At 35.1% G+C, this 19710-nt stretch overlaps 2 protein-coding genes across 3 annotated transcripts in view; one reads left to right on the plus strand and one right to left on the minus strand.

Annotated features, from left to right (window-relative positions):
* LOC128999736 ((E3-independent) E2 ubiquitin-conjugating enzyme UBE2O-like) overlaps positions 1 to 15827 on the minus strand; it is a 42007-nt gene extending 26180 nt beyond the window's left edge. Inside the window, exons 1-5 of one of the 2 annotated variants that reach the window (XM_054426389.1) lie at positions 15555 to 15827; positions 9829 to 10002; positions 8790 to 8951; positions 7396 to 7545; positions 1414 to 1541 (exon numbers count right to left, since the gene is read on the minus strand). In XM_054426389.1, coding sequence (XP_054282364.1) covers positions 1414 to 1541; positions 7396 to 7545; positions 8790 to 8951; positions 9829 to 10002; positions 15555 to 15761 — 821 coding nt within the window. In that variant the 5' untranslated portion in view covers positions 15762 to 15827. Of the gene's footprint in view, positions 1 to 1413; positions 1542 to 7395; positions 7546 to 8759; positions 8952 to 9828; positions 10003 to 15554 lie in introns of both variants that reach the window. The other variant, XM_054426388.1, reaches the window with a different exon arrangement.
* A 2147-nt stretch (positions 15828 to 17974) lies between these two features.
* Positions 17975 to 19710, plus strand: part of LOC129001068 (cortactin-binding protein 2-like) — a 32781-nt gene continuing 31045 nt past the window's right edge. The window contains exon 1 of the mRNA XM_054428222.1: positions 17975 to 18077. The gene's annotated coding sequence lies outside the window, so the exon portion shown is untranslated. The remainder of the gene's footprint in view (positions 18078 to 19710) is intronic.

Here is a 19710-nt window from a genome sequence, read left to right on the forward strand (position 1 = left end):
TTTAGGAACAGCCCTCAATATATGGGACTTAGATTGTACAATGAATTACCCCTGTATCTTAAAACTTTAAATGCTACTCAATTCAAAGATAAAATAAAAGATAAAATAATTGAGAAAGCCTACTATTCACTTGACGAATTTTTGGAGAACCCTATAATGTAGATAAAAATTCTCTGATATCCTACATGAGTTTATTTTAATTATTTTAACTATTAATTTTACTATAAAATACATCACTATGACGAAACACCTGTTCTTATGTATGAAATGTACTTTATAAAGAACGTATTGTGTAAATAAAATATGTCTTATGTCTTATTTGTGGAAAAATCCTAGACATCTCCCTCGGTATGTAGACATTATCATCGTCTCCTGCGGTCACGGAAACGTCATCATTGTCATCTGCAATCACGAAAATCTTCTGCGGCCGTGTAGACATTATTATTGTCGTCTTTTGCGGTCACAGAAAAGTCATCATCGTTGTCCGCAATTGCAGCAAAATCACAAAAATCATCTGTGACCGTGTAGACTTAATCGTCGTCTCCCGCGGTCACGGAAACGTTGTCGTCGTAATCTGCGATCGTAGCAAAATCATGAACATCATTAATATTTCCCGTGCCGTGTGTAGCTACATCATTGTTGCCTCCCACAGTCACAGAAACGCGATCGTCGTCGTCGTCTGCCATCGCGGCAAAATCATGAACATCTTCCGCGGCCATGTAGACGTCATCATCGTCTTTCGTGGTCACACAAACGTGATCGTCCTCTTCCGTGATTGCGTCAAAATCACTAAAATCTGCGGCCGCCAAGATATTATTTTTGATTCCCACGGTCACGCAAACGCCATTGTCGTCGTCCGCGATCACGACAAAATCAAGAACATCTTCCACGGCCCTGTCAACATAATCATTGTAGTCTCTCGTGGTTACGGAAACAACATAATCAGTCGTCTCCCGCGGTCATGGAAACACTACCGATCAGGAATTGCGGCAAAATCACAAAAATTTCCCGTGTAGACGTCATCATTGTCTTTCGCGGTCACGGAAACATGATCGTCGTCTTCCACGATCGCGGCAAAATCATGAAAATCTTCTGCGGCCGTGTAGATGTCATCGTCGTCTCCCGCGGTCACAGAAACGTCATTATAGTCTTCCGAGATCGTGGCAAATGCACGTTTTACGATTGCAATCTTCTACCGGGGCTAAAATTAAAATCTTGGAATGGCTCAAAAAATCCCGGCTTTTTCCCAGTTTTTTCCAGGCCTCTTTAAATTCAAGGGGTTTTCCCGGTTCTCCCGGTTGCTATACACCCTGTAAAACAAAATCAAAGTTGAAACCTAAAGTTTGGGTTACTTTAGATTTTAGACCCGCGTCTATAGTTAACACATTGTTACTCCTCATGATCAGCAGGTACCTTTTCAAATCGTCGCCCTCAATCGTACTCTTGGGCTGCTCTTTCTCGCTGCCAGCCCCTTCCCTCGAGTACGCTCGACACTGCCAGTGTACGGCGACTGACTCAGTCTCCACACCTTCTACCATCACCTGCAAACAGTTGATTTCTATATAGCGGAATACTATCAGTGTCCATCATCCCATGAGATTAATACTCACAGACGGTTACAGGTTTTCCATATAACAAATTCAAAACGTCCAGACTTTTAATTGTTGCTAAATGAGAGAAACTGTCTTAAGGTCGATTCACACATGTCAGTTACGTCACAGGTTAGTTACATCAGTCACGTAACAGTCAACAAAAATATTCCTTAATGGATTTTATTGCGCTATTTACACTCATCCGACGCAGGTCCGTCAGTTACTCTGCCGGCGTCTGTCAGTTATTCTGCCAGCGTCCGTCAGTCAATTTAAAATTTCATCTCATCGATATTGTTTAATTGTTCAAACGCCTCACGGACGTGTTTGAGGTTAGACAAAATTTATTTTTTGTATTTAAATTATTGTGTTGATATTTTAAGTAGGCTACTGTTTGTAATAATCAACAAGATGAACGATGAAAATTTGATATAATATTCCATTTTAATTAAAAACTATTGACTATAACATTACTTTAAATATAGTGATAGAAGACTGACTGAAACCAACTGACAAACAGTTTACTGAGGAATTGCGGATGCAACTGAGACTGAACTGTGACTGGACTGATATGTGTGAATCGACCTTTATTTGTACCCAAAGCAGCACTCGTAAGTTTAAGACTCAAGCTAAGCACTTGTAGGCTCAGTTACTGACCACAAAGATAAAAACCCTTGTGGCTAATTGCTGGCCAATTAATATTGCACACGCTTATATCTATTGGAAAAATCCAACTGAAGTAAACCAAGTATGTGCCAAAAATCCAAATATTATAATTCAGGAGATACAAATATTTTGTAGAAAACTACAGTTGTATAAGTGACAGGGAATCATCAACATTTCATATATTTTTATAATATTTTTTGAATTGGTATAAATATTGCCTTAATTATGGACCACTTTGCAAATAACAGTGTGTAGACTCCTTGAAAATGCCCTTGAACATGATATCATCTGGTGTACGTGAAATATCAGGGAATTTTCAGGGAGATCAGGTATATATGGGAGCTGTAGATATTTTGATGGGTCTTAACCTCCTTAGGTAATTATTTTGACCTTAAAACTAGGATTAATATTTCCTACTATATTTCCATTTATCCAATTACAAATTATGGGATTGAGTTCTGGGATCGTCATGAGATTCAGTTTAAGTTTTATAAGTACTGTACTGTCTGTAAACAGATCATGTTGATTTTATTGTTGTTTCAGATGGGTTATTTTTTGTTTGTTTTTGTTTATGTGTTTTGATTTGCTTGAACTGGATTAAAATATGTTCTATTGTTAGTTTTATTTTATGTTTCAAATAACTTACAAGAACAGAAAAGGTTTTTAAGTATAATGACGTTCTCATATTTTAGGAAATCTTATAAATCACTGTTTCAGGAATTTAATTATATTTTCATATTATATTTATAGTATGATATATTTTTTCATATTTATATATACTAGTGGTCGTCCAGTGGTCGAAAACTCAACCAAAAACATGTAATGTACACATATTGACTATTAGATAAGTATACATCCCATCTATATATGGACCAGCTGTCACCATTTTTTTTATTTTTTATTATTAAAAAACATGTAGTTGTGTGAGCTAGTCACCGAATGCGTGTCTTATAGGCCTACTCTATTTTCCACCTTATTTTTTGTTGCTGACAAAGTTGATTTAATTTTAAAACTGGTGACAACTTTAACATGGAGATGGAATGTAAAGTTACAGGCTTCTCTATTTTGATCCTACGCTGTAAATAAAACATGTGATTAGAATTTCTTCCATTTGTTTTTATTTTCTGTTTAGGCCTATATTTCGTTGTTATTTTGTCACCAGCATGGCAACCCATAAAGCTCATGTTAATTTTTTCCAAATTTAAAATCCACTTTTTGTCCTTATATTTGAGCCTATTTTAATTTTTAAAGGGATTCTGCACATCTACAGGAAAATATCTTTCTAACGGTAGGCCTATGCATAGATTTTCCCTGCGTCAAGCTGAGAAAAAAGGTTTTAAAGAAACATGCTTGCTTATTAATATATAGAACTAGCTGTTGTACCCGTGCTTTGCAACGGGAAGAGGACACAAAATAGAAACATTTTAATCTTTACATCTGTTGCATATAATAGTTACACATCCGCCAACGCTTTTAAAAACAAAATTCAACTTTTATAGCCTTAATAGAAACGTTTAAGTTATACGACTTTTAAATCTGGCAAGTAGTGGATACCACCATTTTGGTTTTGATTAATTTTAAATCTGGTGTAAGCTGATATGAGAAAAACTTACCAAATCTTCGAATAAAACATTTGACATACATGATTTACCTTCATCTTACATATCTATTAATTGATTATTGACATTTTAAATTTCAATTTTGAAGTTGCAAAAATACTAATTATTAAATTTTAATGAACATTTTGTTAAATTTCACTCTTCTTTATTTTATTAAATCACAAATCCTTCCATGTTCAGTTTCTTCACTCACAATAAATCATTAGCAAAACTAAGTCAGCTGTTATAAACTTTAGAAATATTGCTGTGCCTTATCAATACAGTTTTTTGAAATATTAAAGAAACTATATCTAGGTACTATAAAAAAATTTAAACAAATAACTGAGCATTAAAGATAGCAGACAAAACTAATATGATTATCAAAGCATCAAGGACTAAAAAAATGTAATAGCAAATACAGTATATGTTTCATTGCATCTCTGATTCTACTCTACAAAAATATCAACAAACAACTTAATATACAAACTCGTTTTTTTAATCAGTTCCATCGTCCATTGCCTTTACCATAGATAAAACATACTCCCTTAGTCTATGCCTTTACATTTTAACACTTACCATTAAGTAAACATAGTAACAGATATTTCATTGATTTTAGAAACAAAAGAACACTGTGTACGGTACTGCTTAGTTTTATGATATTTTCCTTGGTTTTATTTAATCAGTGGTGTAGCAAAACACAAATAATAAATGTATCAAATAAAGTAAATGTTAACTGAAAGCTATGTTAAGATAAAATAAGAGTATTTTGTATTAGCATTTGATAATTAAATATATAGTTACATATATACAACAGATTTTAGAAAACAAAAATCAACGTACAATTTAGTTATTGATGATATTCTTTAGTTTAATTTAAGCATAGGTTTAGCAAAACACAATAACTCAATTTACCTAAATATATATATATATAAAAAACAATGTGATGTGCAAGTTATGTTAAGTTAATCTAACACATGTTAAGCAGTTAGAATTTTTTTTAAGTAGCCTCCAAATTCATATGAAACATCTATACTTTGTAATTTTAATACTGTACTGTTTCCATGAAAACATATCAATAACATTATTTTCATAACTTTTAGACGCTTTAAAACATCCAAAGCAGAGCCGGAGTTGATACAGCAACGGTTATAGAATTCTTTTTCTATAATCATTGACATACTGTAGTTTTAGAACAAATAATCCATGATAAAAGGTTAGATTAAAATAAACGTGTCACCTCATAGTTATGGAAAATATTATATTTAATTTCTTTGTATCAGCTGTCTGAAATTGTGAAATATGCAGTTTAGCAGTTCTTCTTGTTTACATTTAAATGTCAAAGCAAATGTAAACAAACATTGTTAGTGTTCTCATCACAGCCATGGAGACCAATCAATATTTACTATTAAAATGTTCACCTCAGTACTTTTAAAGCCAAAGGGGTAAAGCCTACGGTCAGTATCGAAATGTGAATAGTCCTATAATGGTCCTTGGTATGGTAGCTATATTTTTGTATAATTTAAGCCCAGTTGGTTCAGTAGTTTTTGTACCTATTAGTAATAGGTACACATACAGACAGACACCATTAGATTTTTATATAATAGTATAGATAGATAGATAGATGAATTATATTTTCATATTGAATTTCCTTTATTTTCAGAAAAAGCTGTACCTAATAATTGTAACCATCTTATGACAAACATTTAATTAATTTTGAAACTGATCAGAAATATGCCATGGTGGAAGTAAGACAGGTGCCCTATTCAGCCGGACGAGTTTGAGACCACTCTGCGCATGACGACGTGACGTCACCTTAGGGGCAAACTGCCTCACGCGCATATATAACTCAGTGTGACACTGCTTGATTAACGTCAACATTTTGAACAATTAGAATTGGGAAAAAATTATAAACTTGTAATGGACATCAATTATAATAAGGAAGATGCTTGTTGTGAAAAAAATAGTTAGTAATTGTAGAAACTTAACCGTGAAATCACTCTATATACTTGGCCTTTTCGGGCCTTTCTTAAAACTACATATGAAAAAGTTAGCCGGCTACCAAATCAGGTACTTTGGTTAGAAGCATCTGACCAGCAGGAAAGTTTTAGACAAAGATTCAAATTTAACTTTTTTTGTCAAATAACATTTATAGTGTTGCAAATTGTCATTGATTAATTAAAGCCAAAGTTTGCATATCATGTAAATTCTCTTTAACTCAAAGAAATTTATAACATAGTATATAAAATATGCACCTACTCTGTTTAAAACAAGTTGGTGATTAAACATTGTATTTATAATCAGCAGGCATTCAGTGATTAAAATATAAAATTGTTTCACTCTCGTAATACCATAATAAAAAATAAAAAAAACTGAGACATTTCAGTTTAAATCGACTGCTAGGATCCTATTTCACAGCGGTTGTTAACTATGTCGCAAGTCGCAACTTTGGCTCTAATGCGGGGGTGTGGGCGAGGGGATGGTCACGTGTTGTTTGTTTTGTTTTCGTTTTGTCTAAATAACATTACATTAAATATATTATGACCCAAAAACTTAATCAAGACATACTAGAGAATTTATTCTCTTACATCCGAGGAATTGGCATTTCTAAAAATCACCCAACCGCGATGGATTTTAAATTCTGTTTAAGATGGTATATTTTATGAAAGCATTCGAGTGAAATTTTCAAAACATCTGAGAAACCCATTGATGAAGCAACTACAAGTAATGTGCTAGAATGTGTTCGTGAAGAAACCCTAGAAAGCGAAGTAACAGTAAACCAAACAGTTAACTTCTTGATAAAGTGGTTTAAATACCTGCATAGAAGTTATCCAAAATGTTGCTCACGGCATCCGGTTTCATAGGGATCTTCATCAGGCCGATCAGGATGTCAAAACATTTTTTCTCTTCTTGCGAAGGTCGTCAAAAGGTGTAAAAAACATGCACATATAGTCACAAACACGAAACACGGACATTTAACATTGAAGACACGGCCAAAATTATTGCGACGACTCATCCCCGGTGAAGGTATAGTCTAGACTACCGGTGGTCAGTGGAATCCAGTCGTCCAATCCTTATCAGCTGTTTCATTGAGGTCTACCCCCTCCATCCACACCCTTCAATACCTTGATTGCAGTGTCATAAATATAAGTAGATGAAAATGACAGCTTGTCGTTCAGGATGTTCTGATGATCCGATTTTACAGCTTTGTATATTTCAAATTCTTCTAATGTGCCTAATCGGCCTGATGAAGATCCCTATTGTGGATTGAAACTGGTTGCCGTGAGCAACATTTTGGATAACTTCTATGCAGGTATTTAAACCACTTTATTGAAATATTGGTTATCTGGAGGCTAAATCACGATTAACTTCTTGACTGAACAAGAACGATGTCTCACTTAAATCTCATGTCAAATCTAATTATCCAAGAGGAACCAATAAAATCAGCAACCGACCCATCACTAATAAATACCGTACGTTTAGTGATAGCCTAATATTAAGTTTGATTTGATTTTAAGGTAATAAAACTCCAAAGCAGTGCTTACCTTGACAGTTTTGCAAGACTTGGTAACGTTGGAGCGTACAGCCTTGAGTTCCTTAGTACAGTTCAGCCAGGTGGCCTGCTCCAGCCCATGTAGCGGACCCCACAGTGTCTGGCCAGGGTAGTAGTCTCCTCTGTGCGGGAACTCACAGTCCTGTAGACATCATCAACATTGCCACAGAACAATCACATTTATGAACTAACCAGGAAGCGATCATTCGGAAAAGACACAGTCAAGAGGATTGTGTGGCTGGAGGATATCAGCTAAGGCAGCACACTATGTGATAGTGGAATCACTCATTTAAGGTAGGCTATGGGGTGATTTGTTGGGAGGGCACCTCTGATCTTGGTGGCTCAGAAGAAGGCTATCAGGGTACTTCTGGCCTTGACCTCTAGAGAAGCTTTTAAATGTCTCAAGATTTTAACAGTACAGTAGCCTACCAGCACTTTGCATTCATGAACTAGCAATGTATACAAGCCAGCTAGATCTTCCCAGGGGAGCTAGATATTTCAGCCTTACCATATACCACAACACAAAATTCAGTAAGAAACCATTGTAAATTGGATGCAAAATTCAGAATTCCCTTCCAATGAACATAAAAAGATCAGGAAAAAGCTGATAAAGAAACTTTAGAACTGGCTTGTAAATGAACAGTGTAGGCGTAGGCTGCTTTGTTGCAGAGCGACATCTTGGGTGATTTGACTACCGCACAGTCGATGTAGCAAATGCTTAAGTCAATTGTGTTTTGTCGATTTTGACACGGTCTAGGCTGGAAGACCGCAGATTTATTTCTCACTGAATGTTTGATATTATAGTACCGGTAACTTAACCAACCACCACCATACAAACATGAACTAACTATGTAGCCTATAATTTATCTAAGATTTAAATGTGATGCAACTATCTACGAAATAGTGCACTAAACTTTTATTGCAATAATAGTTTACAGTGATTGTTGATTATTTCAGTGTTGGAAAATATTGTTAGGCTAATATAAAACAAAAGAAGCCTATAAATTTTGTATCTACTTATGTGATGAGTAAGCAATTGAAGATTTGTACCTACTATTCTTCTCTTCATCTATAGTATCAGATCTACAGTGGTCTTGAAACCTATATATGATCACCACCTTAGAACCAAAAAATACTAGGCCTACTTTTAACTTAACTACACACTTCTCTTTTAACTATATTCAATACTGAAGCTGACATAACTTACTCACAAAACATGTAGGCTATGTGAATTGTAAATCAATCAAAACAAAAAGCATTTAACTACTTAAGTTAGAAATCCAATTAACATTCAAGTCTAAGTTCCTCATCTACAAGTGTGAAGAGAAAAATCTGAATACAACAAAGTATAATTACTTTAAGAAAGATCTTGGGAATTGTACTAACGTTGTCTCGCTTCTCGTCAAACACTTCAAAGCCGGCAACAGTATCAGGGTCTTTGACAACGCAGCGAGACCCATCAGAACATTGCAGAGTCAGTCTAGAGTTGACAGCCTTAATTCCTCCCACCCAGGAGTCGAGACATACGGCAATGTCAACAGCAAACTCCTGCACAAGAAGAGATTGTTTGAAAAAAGAACTAAGTTAGAGTGTTAAATTATAAATGTTAAGAGTATTCTATTTTAGAATTTATCGGTCTAGGAGCCCATATGATAAATGATGAGAAAAAAAGAGACTGCTAATCCCACATCATAAGTTCCGATCCAGTTCACAGACTAAGTTAGTATCAATTTCAAAATTCATGAAGTATCAATTAATTATTGTCTCTTCTTCCTATTTAAAATTTTAAACTCAGTCAGTGTTTTTGTATTATTGTTGCTGTTGTCAAGCAAGAGTTCATGAGAGTGTACACTGTGCACAATCTTAAATACCAGCTTAAGACATGCACTTAAGTTTCAAAAAAAGAAAAATTGTAAGCCTACAGTCAATGGGAGATAGGATTTATCTGAATTTCACATTTCATTAAAACTTAGGTTTAATGTAGGCCTATAAATACATTTAGGTAAGTTGGATGAAGATCTTACCTACTTTAAACCAGTCAATGGTAATAACTTAGGCCTAGGCTAAAAAAAATAAGTTGACTAATCCATTATAGTAGTCAGCTGAGTATTTAATGGCGATTTATCTTGTTTTGATCACATTTCAAGCCAATCAGGCCTACTGTAGTAATACGACTATAGACTATATACTTAGCCTTATTATTAGCTTTATTTTATGGATTATAACATTTGACTGGTATCGAAACAAACTAGGCACGCAATGTCATAGATAGCTAGGCCCAGGCCTAGGATACATAAATAATCACTCTTTTCTGACATTTTAATTTCAATTTCAGGCTTAGACTAAAATAACTTAAGTTAAAGGCTTGAGACACATTTCAACTTAAACAGAACGCATAAGATAGGCCTATATATAAATATCTTACCTCTAATGGAACGAGTTTTTCACTGCTGACATTAGTGATGACATGTCTGCTCCCCATCACCTGGACGCAAGCATTCACCTTGATGTCTCTACAGTAGCCGCGCTGGGTGTCTCTTCCCTTGATCATACGCCTGACCACATCCCCAGGCATCAATGATCTGTCTGCCAGCCCTACCTATGATCGGAAACAAACATGAGCATTGGTAAAAGGATTGTTGTGTAATATTATAAACTTATATGGGCCATTCTTCAGAAAAGGACAGATTTCAATTTTATATTTTTATTTTTTTATGTTTTTATGTTTTTAATTTTTTTTTAGATATTTTAATGTATGACCCTTTTTAATATTTACCCATTGCAATGGTCACACTAAATAACAATCACTTTCCCAGATTTTTAGTATTTAAAAACTAGCATGTACACGGAAGTGACAATAAGTCCACAGAAGTGACTATCGCAACTGCAAATTTTACAAATAACGTTAAAAAACAAACATAGATTTTAGCAAATAGGTTAAGAACAATGTTTGCTCCTATTTTTGTAGAGAAACACATAAACTACTGTAAACTAGTATTAGGTTTAATTGCCATTTAAAATATTAGTTGTTAAGCGCAGCAACGCGTGCCGGGTAACTGCTAAATGTCCATATAAGTGATGATTTAGAATTTTATGCCTATAGAGTCTAGCAAATAGGTTAGGAACAATGTTTGCTCTAGAGAATCACATAAACTACTGTAAATTAGTGTATTAGGTTTAATAGTCATTTAAAATAATAGTTGTTAAGCGCAGCAACGCGCGCCGGGTAACTGCTAGTGTCCACAGAAGTGATGATTTAGCATTTTATGCCTAACATAGAGTCAAGCAAATAGGTTAAAACAATGTTTGCTCTTATTTTTGTAGGGAAACACATAAACTACTGTAAATTAGTGTATTAGGTTTTATTGACATGCATAATTACCTTTAAAATGTGGTAACAGAAGTGACTATGTTAGCTCGACGAACAATTAAAACTCTAGTTTCACATGATATAAACAACTAATAACTGAACAGAACACAACCAAACTGATTCTATGTTCAAGATGGTTACTTCTTCTTTGTAAAATAAATAGTGAAAGTTGGCCAGTGCTGCCTGATGGATTTTTCTGGAACTACATATGCCTGTCCACAGGAGTGATGCAGGCTTTGGTACCCGAGTTTCTTTGTATTTTTTTACCTTTAATAGAATGGAAAAAGTAAAATAAACAACTAATTATTAATATTCAATGTCTAGATAGCCAACAGCAATTGGGTTTAATAATTTTTATTTCAAATTTGTTAGTAAAATCAGCTAATCTTAAGCTAAACCTAGAGGGGGTGACTGTCCACAGAAGTGATATGTCACCTTCTGTGGACATAAAATGTTCATGAAATTTCATTTAGATGTTATCTTCTTTACATTAAGTATAAAAAAAAACGTTTACCTACATATTTAACAACAAATTATGTATTTATTATATTAATTTTATTTATTATTCCTTGGCGACCGTAATCTGTCCTTTTCTGAAGAATGGCCCATATAAGTTAAGTTATACTTTATAGCAGGCAATAAGTTGGATCAATTAAGATTTGGTCTAAAATAACTAACGTAAGCTTAATTATTCTAATGCTATGAAGTGAGCAGGTCTACGGTACGGTACGGTAGGTAAGAAATGTGCCCTCTTAAATAACTTAAAGGATATTACTCAATTTGTAAGTTTAACTTAACTTACTCGTATGCCTACAAGAATCAATAGGTATGTTATAAGTTAATGGTCAACTGCAGGCCAATCAATGTTAAGAGTTTTTAGCTGATGGAAAGTGGAACATCATCAGTCTACCCCGAAGTTAGGGCCTGTCAGAAAGATGACAATTTGTTTAAAGGCTAAGTACACATAGCTTAAACTTAGACCCAACCACTTCATAAATCAGTAATTATTGACCGTATTTACACTGGGATTTGATGTACCGGTACCTAATTTTTTTTTTGTCTACTTACAGTATTTTTAACGCTGAATCCAAAAATGCAATTGGTCGGAGAGGTGCCTAAGTGGCCGTACAGTTATATAATTAATGTCAAGCTTAAGTTATTAAGAGTTATTCACATATTATATTAGTGGTTTCGACCGAGTCCAAGTTCTAGTGTTGGCGACTAACACTTAAAGGGGAGGAAGGTTTGTGGAGTGGAAACAGCTGTTGGTTATTTACCATTGAATGCAAAATTATCAAAACCACACACGGCATGTGAAAATCGGAATAACATTTTAAAATGATTCAATTTCTAAAAGCAGACGAAATTCTAAGACGTTCCGAAAATACAATTACACAAAAACAATAACTTGTATGAACTATTAATAAAATCAACATTTATCATCAATCAATAAATGTAATTTATTCTCGTAAAATGCAAGGATTTTTTACCCTATAGGCCTACAATAACACGACCGCACCACCAATGCCAAATTGATACTGTCAACTGTCACTGAATTGCTGTAATGTAGTTTGCTAACCAACCAATGGATTATTACCCTAAAATGCGCCCAGAAAATAGATCCAGATTAATAACATCTGCAATAGCAACTTATTAATTATCAAGTAAGTTTAATTATTGTTGCCGATTTAGAAATTAGTAATGGCTGATATTTGCAATGCGTGTGACCAACATTTTTTATGAAACGGTTGTGTTCGATGATAATAAAATTAAAAGTGTTTAAATTAAGCACGGGGTTGTAAATAACGAAACAAATTGTCCGAGGTGTAATTCAAACTTAAAATTGAACGATAAGTGGTTTTTCAGATACTGGAACAGAGTTTCAATTAACAAGAAGAAAGCTAAAAGGTGTGAGTGAGGTGGAGGTGTGATCTTGCAGAGTAGACACTTTTTTCGGCAAATCCAGATTACAAATTCGTACGCTTTGGCAATTAGTCAACCATTGGGCGCGTTCTGGGAACATGTACCGGTGTACCGGTTCAGATTAACCGGTGACTTACTCACCGGTGCCGCCCCGGGGCAAGAGTCATGGTATCCCAGAACGGTAAGTCACCAGTTTACGGTACACATCGGATTATAATTTACACATTCACATACTATTTGCTTTAAATAGGCCTAATATTTAAATCAAACAAACAGACTTGCCCTCACGGAATAAATTATTTGAAAATTACCTATTATTTATTATTTATTACGTAATATAACCCCCTCATTGAACAAATTTTCACTCATTGCGCAACATAGCCTATAAAACTAATGAACATTATTCGGTGGACCCGCCATCTTGCCGTAGCTGCAAGCTGTTGTCAAAGAAACTGACCAATCAGATGCCGCCGGTGTATTATGCACCGTACAATTTCTCCGTTGCATAAATCTTGCACCAGTGAGGAAAAAGAGGAAATAGCTGTCTGCTGGGTTAACTCACCGGTCTCCCAGAACGACACATTTTTTGCACCGGTGCGGCACCGGTACATGTTCCCAGAACGCGCTCACTATCTTTTTTTTTGACCCACCCCGGCAAAAATTCCTGGAAACAAATCTCAATCTGTCAAGTAAAACTGTTGTAGATTGGTATTCGTTTACAAGAGAAGTGTACATTGACGATTGTGTAACAAATTCTGAAAGACTAAGCGGGCCAACTGAGATTGTTGAAATAGACGAGGCAAAATACAACCGAGGTAGGCGAGTGAAGGGAAACTGGGTGTTGGGGGGGTGTGCAGAGAGGCTCGACAAAAACATTTTAAAATCCCCGCTCCTGACCGCTCAAGGCGCACCCTAATTCGACTAATCCGCCGCTGGGTTTTGCCTGGCAGTACCATTATCACTGACTGTTGGAAGTCGTAGGCTACAGCAGATTGCAGGAGTACGGCTTCCAACATTTAACTGTGAACCATAGTACTGACTTCATTGATCCCGTCACGGGTGCCCATACAAACCGAATTGAGCGGTGTTGGAGAGACGTTCGAGACCACATCCCCAAATACGGGGTGAGGTCCGAGCATTTCGTCGGGTACCTGGCGGAGTTCCAGTTCAAGAAACGGAACCCTAACAACGAGTCCACGCGTTTTATAAGGCCGCAGCAAAGCTGTATAGGCCAAAGTAGGTATTAAGCAAGGTAGGTTAAGTTAAAATATTTACCTACGACCGTTTTTTAAAGTAGCCATTTCAGTCCAGTTCTTAGAATTGAAAAGTTTCACTTTACAGCTGTTTACTTTCATATCCGCATAGTTTCATTTCATATCCGCATAGTTTTCTCATATCCACACAGGTAACAGACCAATGACGTTCAAGTATTGAGAGAAAAGAATTAAAATTGTAATGCTTCGAACGTGAACTAATCAGCTGATCAGCTGATCAGTTGACCAATTTAATTGTTGATCCGACTTGTTCATGTTGATACTCGCGTATTCTTAATTATGTTGGTGGAAGTCCAAAAATAAATGAAATATTTGCCGAATTGTACCTGATACAATATTATTTATGGTAAGAATGCTGCTAGCAATGTAATATTTAACGAAGTTTAACAAACACGTAATTACAGGAAATCAGCTGATTATACAACAAGTCGTTGCATCACTTTCAGTGGCAATGACAATACACGAAAACATAACCTCTCTAAAAAGTTATCAGTAGTGATTGTTAGTAATTAGGCCTAAATCCTGATTGATAGTAATTAAAAAACGGTCGTAGGTAAAGTAGTGTACGCAACTCGCGTTAATAGTCTTTACGACACTCGTAGAAGTTTTTAAGGCACTCGCCAAGGCTCGTGCCTTAAATTTTCTACTCGTGTCGTAAAGACTCACTTAACGCAATCGTTGCGTAAACTACTATTTCTGCATAAGTTACTGTAGTAGGAAAGTTAAGTTATGTATTATAGGCTATTTTCTAATCTAACCTAACCCAACCCAACCCAGGAACCTTAATATTGATTTTAAAATCACATTTTATGTCAGAAAAGGCATGTGAGGAAGATAGGTCGGACTTGTTTTATGCGGATTCATGACTGTATTGAGTGTTTTGAAGTGAGGTTAGATTAGTAAGGTAAAGGTTAGGTTATAATGAACCAACTCATACCTTCCTCACATGCCTCACTGATTATTTGATTTCAAAACGAAATGATGTGATTTCATTCCGCATTAGATCAAGTATAACAGTTGTTTGCTCTTCTCACTCAGTCCTCACTCCTCACTCAATACGGACCCGACCAGACCACGCCATATTACCATTAAGTTACCTTCAGTAGGCCTACCGCTCAAATATCCTTAGATTCGTAATCCTAACCATCTTTTTACGGCCACTACGGCCACTTAGGAATCTCTCCGACAAAAACTGATTGCATTTTTGGATTCAGCGTTAAAAATACTGAAAATAGACATATAAAAATTACATCATATCCCAGTGCAAGTAGGCCTATGGTAAATATTTGCCCATAAATCAATAATTAAGTTAGGCAAATCATTAGCCTACCGGGCCTGAGAAAAGCATTGAAATCAACGTTTTGAGAGGACTAGCCTATTTCTAGAGGGATTCCTGTCAACATGAAACATGATTTGACAAATCTATCTAGATAGGCCTAACAACCCCCCTTCTGCATTAGGCCCCTATCCGACCCTAATCTAGATCAAATTTAACAATGCTAGGCCAACTAAGCTATGTACTTTTTGTCTGCAATCAAATCTGAACAATAGCCTAACAGACAGGAATTAATTATTTTCACAAACCTTTTTCTCCTGAATTACTTCTTCCTCGCCCGAAGGGTGCCACGCAACTCGTATATGCCCTTGTTTCATCCTGCCTCCTTCTTCACCATCAGATTCATCACTACTAACTAGTTCCGAATTTTCAAGCACCATTCCGAACTCAATATTTCCTTTTTTATTAATCCTAAACACTTCATCTTCATAAAAGTACTGGTGTTCTGCAGCCATTGTGCACGAATAATATAAACGAATTCCGTACCAACTTTGCTTAGGAAGAAGTGGAGTGGAAGTAGAAGAGGTAGCTCCAAGCTACAAGACCAAGAGGAAGAGGTTTTTCTGTTTTTCTACTTTGCACTTTGCACTCGCACCGCACCAGCAATGCTGCCGTTGTACTTACAGTACTCGTATTGTACTTGATCAGAGCGAGCAATAAAATCCTGTCTCTGAACGGATTATAGTTTAAATCGTAAATAAATGTTTCACGTAGGTCTACATAATTAATCAACTAAGATTTAAGTTAACTGAATTCAATGCATACAAATTATAACATCATCATAACAGGATAAAATTAACTAAATTACAGACATAACTCTTAAATAAATAATTTATATGTAGCCTAACAAACAAAATTTTGTAAATCCTGTAATGAGTGTTAGTAAAAGAAAAAAGTCATATGTTTAAAATCACGGATATTATAACAGAAACGGTATGGATCATAATACAAACAAATTTGTCACAGTCACTGACCCGAATGTCTATGCTAATAACCGTAACAGCTGGTTTCGGCGTTTTCGACAATGTTACATTTAAATACCCCCGCCGCTGCAAACCTGCCGACTAAGCGAATTTCCTATGTCTGAATTGATTTTCAATCAAATTTATTTAAATAACATTAGGTTTAACTAGTACCTAGGTTTGCTGCTACAAGGAAAGAAGGAAACTAATACTGTAAATTCTGTATTTTAGTAAAATATTAATAGCTTAGTATAAAATAAATAAATTTGCCAAGTTTGATCCAAATATATCCACAAACAAGCAAAATACAACAGTTTACAATATTCTCCATAAGAATAAAATGGGAATTTTAAATTTACAATTTTTTGAATTTTCTCCGTTACCAATAACCGTACAAAAACACTTTGATAAACTAAATTATTTGTTTTTTTAAGCTCTTTAAAAAATTCTAGAGAGAAATTGGGAAATTTTGTGTTTTGAGGGTCAAAAATGAGAAAAGCCATTTTTTACCCCATAAAACCTCCCGTAAAACCCTGTTGCCATGGTCCGATCATGCTGGTTCGCGAACTCATTCAGGTTTATCCCGCCTTACACCTTTAAACCAAATTTCACCAAAATCGGACAAAAATTACTCAAGTTATCGCGTTCACGGACGTACATATATATAAATCTATATGTACAGGGTGGCTGAAAAGTGACTTGCACCCCCCTTAACTTTTCAACCATTTGAGATATTTGAAATCGGTTTGCAGAAACCTTCTTAGATATGAGGGGCTACAATAATTAGGTCAATTTTGAAAAATTTGCCCTTAGGGGTAGCGGGGGTAGGGGGTAGCTCAAAATTTTCAAACGACAAGTATAGTTGAGTTTGGTATCATTTTACAGGTCTTGACGAAACATTAACATTGACATAAAGAAAACCAAAATCGACTCACTAATAACAAAATGGTGCCCTAAAACGTTTCAAATCCAAATAACCATGAGGGAGACAAAAAAATTAACTTGAACCCCCTTTAACTTTTTAATTTTAACTATTTGAGATATTTGAAATCGGTTTGTGGCAAGTTGTTTGGATAAAAAAGGCTACAATAATTATGGTCAGTTTTGAAAATTTTGCCCTAAGGGGTAGCGGGGGTAGGGTGTAACTTAAAATTTTCAAACAGAAAGTATAGTCGAGTTTGGTATTATTTTGTAGGTCTTAACGAAACATAAGAATTAACATAAAGAAAATAGAAATCGGACCATTAATAACAAAATGGCAGTTCAAAATTACTTTAAATAACCATTGCCTCAATCATTTTTAGCTCAATTTTTATGTCATTGCAACAAATTTGTCTTGGACTAAACCAAACCCTAGAATTCTTAACATTTCTCACTGTCTAAAGTCCTTAAATAGAGATAATGAAACAAAATAAAGGTAGAATGTAAAGCGTATTCTACCATTGTATATTTATATACATTACAGTCGAAATAATGTATACCATCCCTCATTACAACATATTTTATTTGATTACAGATACATTTAATGTACGAAAAAGTGCAAGTAAAATACCAAAAATCCATTCAGACGTATTGCACATGGATTATAGTATGAATTTCTTGCGTGGCCTGTAATTTCAATCCAGAAGTGGTTTCCTGTCGAACCAAACATCAGGACCAGACGCCATCTTGGAATAGTAGTTTTAATCGTACTTGTTGGCCTATTAAGGATCGAAATTGAGTTATTGAATAAGATTATGGGTGTACTATTTAGTTAAATTAATTATAATATTAGTTTATAACTAATCATCGATTTTATTAATTACAAAGGTAAGGCAAACACTTCAAATGTCAATACAATCATAAACTTCCGTTGTAACACAGGAACAGGAAGCTAGTCTTCGAAACCCTTTGCTATAAAACATATATCCGTCCGCTTTTCAGGGAATGGAAAGACGCTTTTTTAAAAACAAAAACAATAACTTACAGTTCAGACGCAGTTGTCAAATTTCATTGAACTAGCGTCTTTCATCAGGATACTATTACAAGTTTTGACGACTTCAAAGCTCTGCATTCATTAGCCTTGGTTGCTTATGCTCTACTATGTGGAATCCATTCATGTTGATTGAGGTTATGTTCAGTAAACGTCACCGAGATTTCCAAGAATATTTTCGGGCGGGAAAGATATAGGCCTAGCCTACTTGGGGAACTTAAAATTTACTGAAAAAAGCTGTTGGTCATAAATTTTCTGAAAATAGGGTAGGCTATTTCATTAAAAGAAGATGGGTTAAAATTGGTTTATTTACATTGATGGATTTCACTTGACAGTTTTGTGCTGTGTTTAACCCTTTGAGTGCCTCAAACGGTGAAACAATTTTATTTGAGGTTTCCTAGGCCTACTTGTGGTGTTGCTTCTAGGAATTCCGACCAGTTTTCCACATCAATGCAGGTGTTTAGGAAAATCGTCATAAAATACTTTATTCATTAACCCTCCAAGTGTCCATAGTTTTGGTCTTAATGTTCGCCCATTTATTGCGCAATCGCAGGGTTTTATTAAAATGTATCTTAGAAACTTAAAAACAATGTAAAGTATACTGTTTTATATATAATTTTGTTTGGAAAATTATGGGCTTCAATGTAACATATAAAACATTAGCCTACAAAAAAATGTTCAACAATTTTTGTGGGGTTAACATTTCTCAAAAATTATCAAATAAATGAAAAAAAATTAACTTATGTTTGCGCTCAATAAATTGTTATAATTTATAGGTCTACAAATATTTTTAATAGCCACTTTGTTCAGAATTTTATGAGGATTCCAAAAATATAATAATAGGCTATAAGGAAGTAGGTTTGCAAATAAATAAGTTATGGGCAAAAAACAGATTTCGGTACATAGCGTTTTGCTAAGAATTCATAGCCTAACCATAGCTAGGAATCTGGCTGATAATTTACATCAATAACTTATCACTACTGACTTCTTCAGGATCATCAACCAGCCCTTCAAAATCACTTAAATCTTCTTATAATGCATCACGTATATCACTACTTGTGATTTTTAACACTAAAACAATGATAAACGTAATAAAACACATCAGTCATCGGTGCGAGGTTAAACCAAGTTGTTTAGAAATACGCACGTCAGCTGTCTGCTACAATATTTTCGGAACTAAAATGAATAGCGTCTAGAAACAGACATCAGGAGAAAGCTCAGAATATGCCGAAAACAACGATACCAATCTCGATCCAGTTCAATCTGATTCAGTCAGTCCCAGAGCCTTCGCCGTAAACGTTGTTTGTTGGTCGCAAAAGCGACGCATAACACCACGGCGGGTGTGTTGTGCGTCGATTACGCGACGCTTAACACTCGGAGGGTTAACATTTTTGGCATGCATTTTTTTTGTTATGTAGATTACAGTAGACTACCTCTTATCCGGACTTCTTGAGACCGAGGCCAGTCCGG

The sequence above is a fragment of the Macrosteles quadrilineatus genome, unplaced genomic scaffold (genome assembly GCF_028750875.1).
Source record: "Macrosteles quadrilineatus isolate MER2022 unplaced genomic scaffold, UCM_ALF_1.0 Scaffold_8__2_contigs__length_117827958, whole genome shotgun sequence".
NCBI lineage: Eukaryota > Metazoa > Arthropoda > Insecta > Hemiptera > Cicadellidae > Macrosteles > Macrosteles quadrilineatus.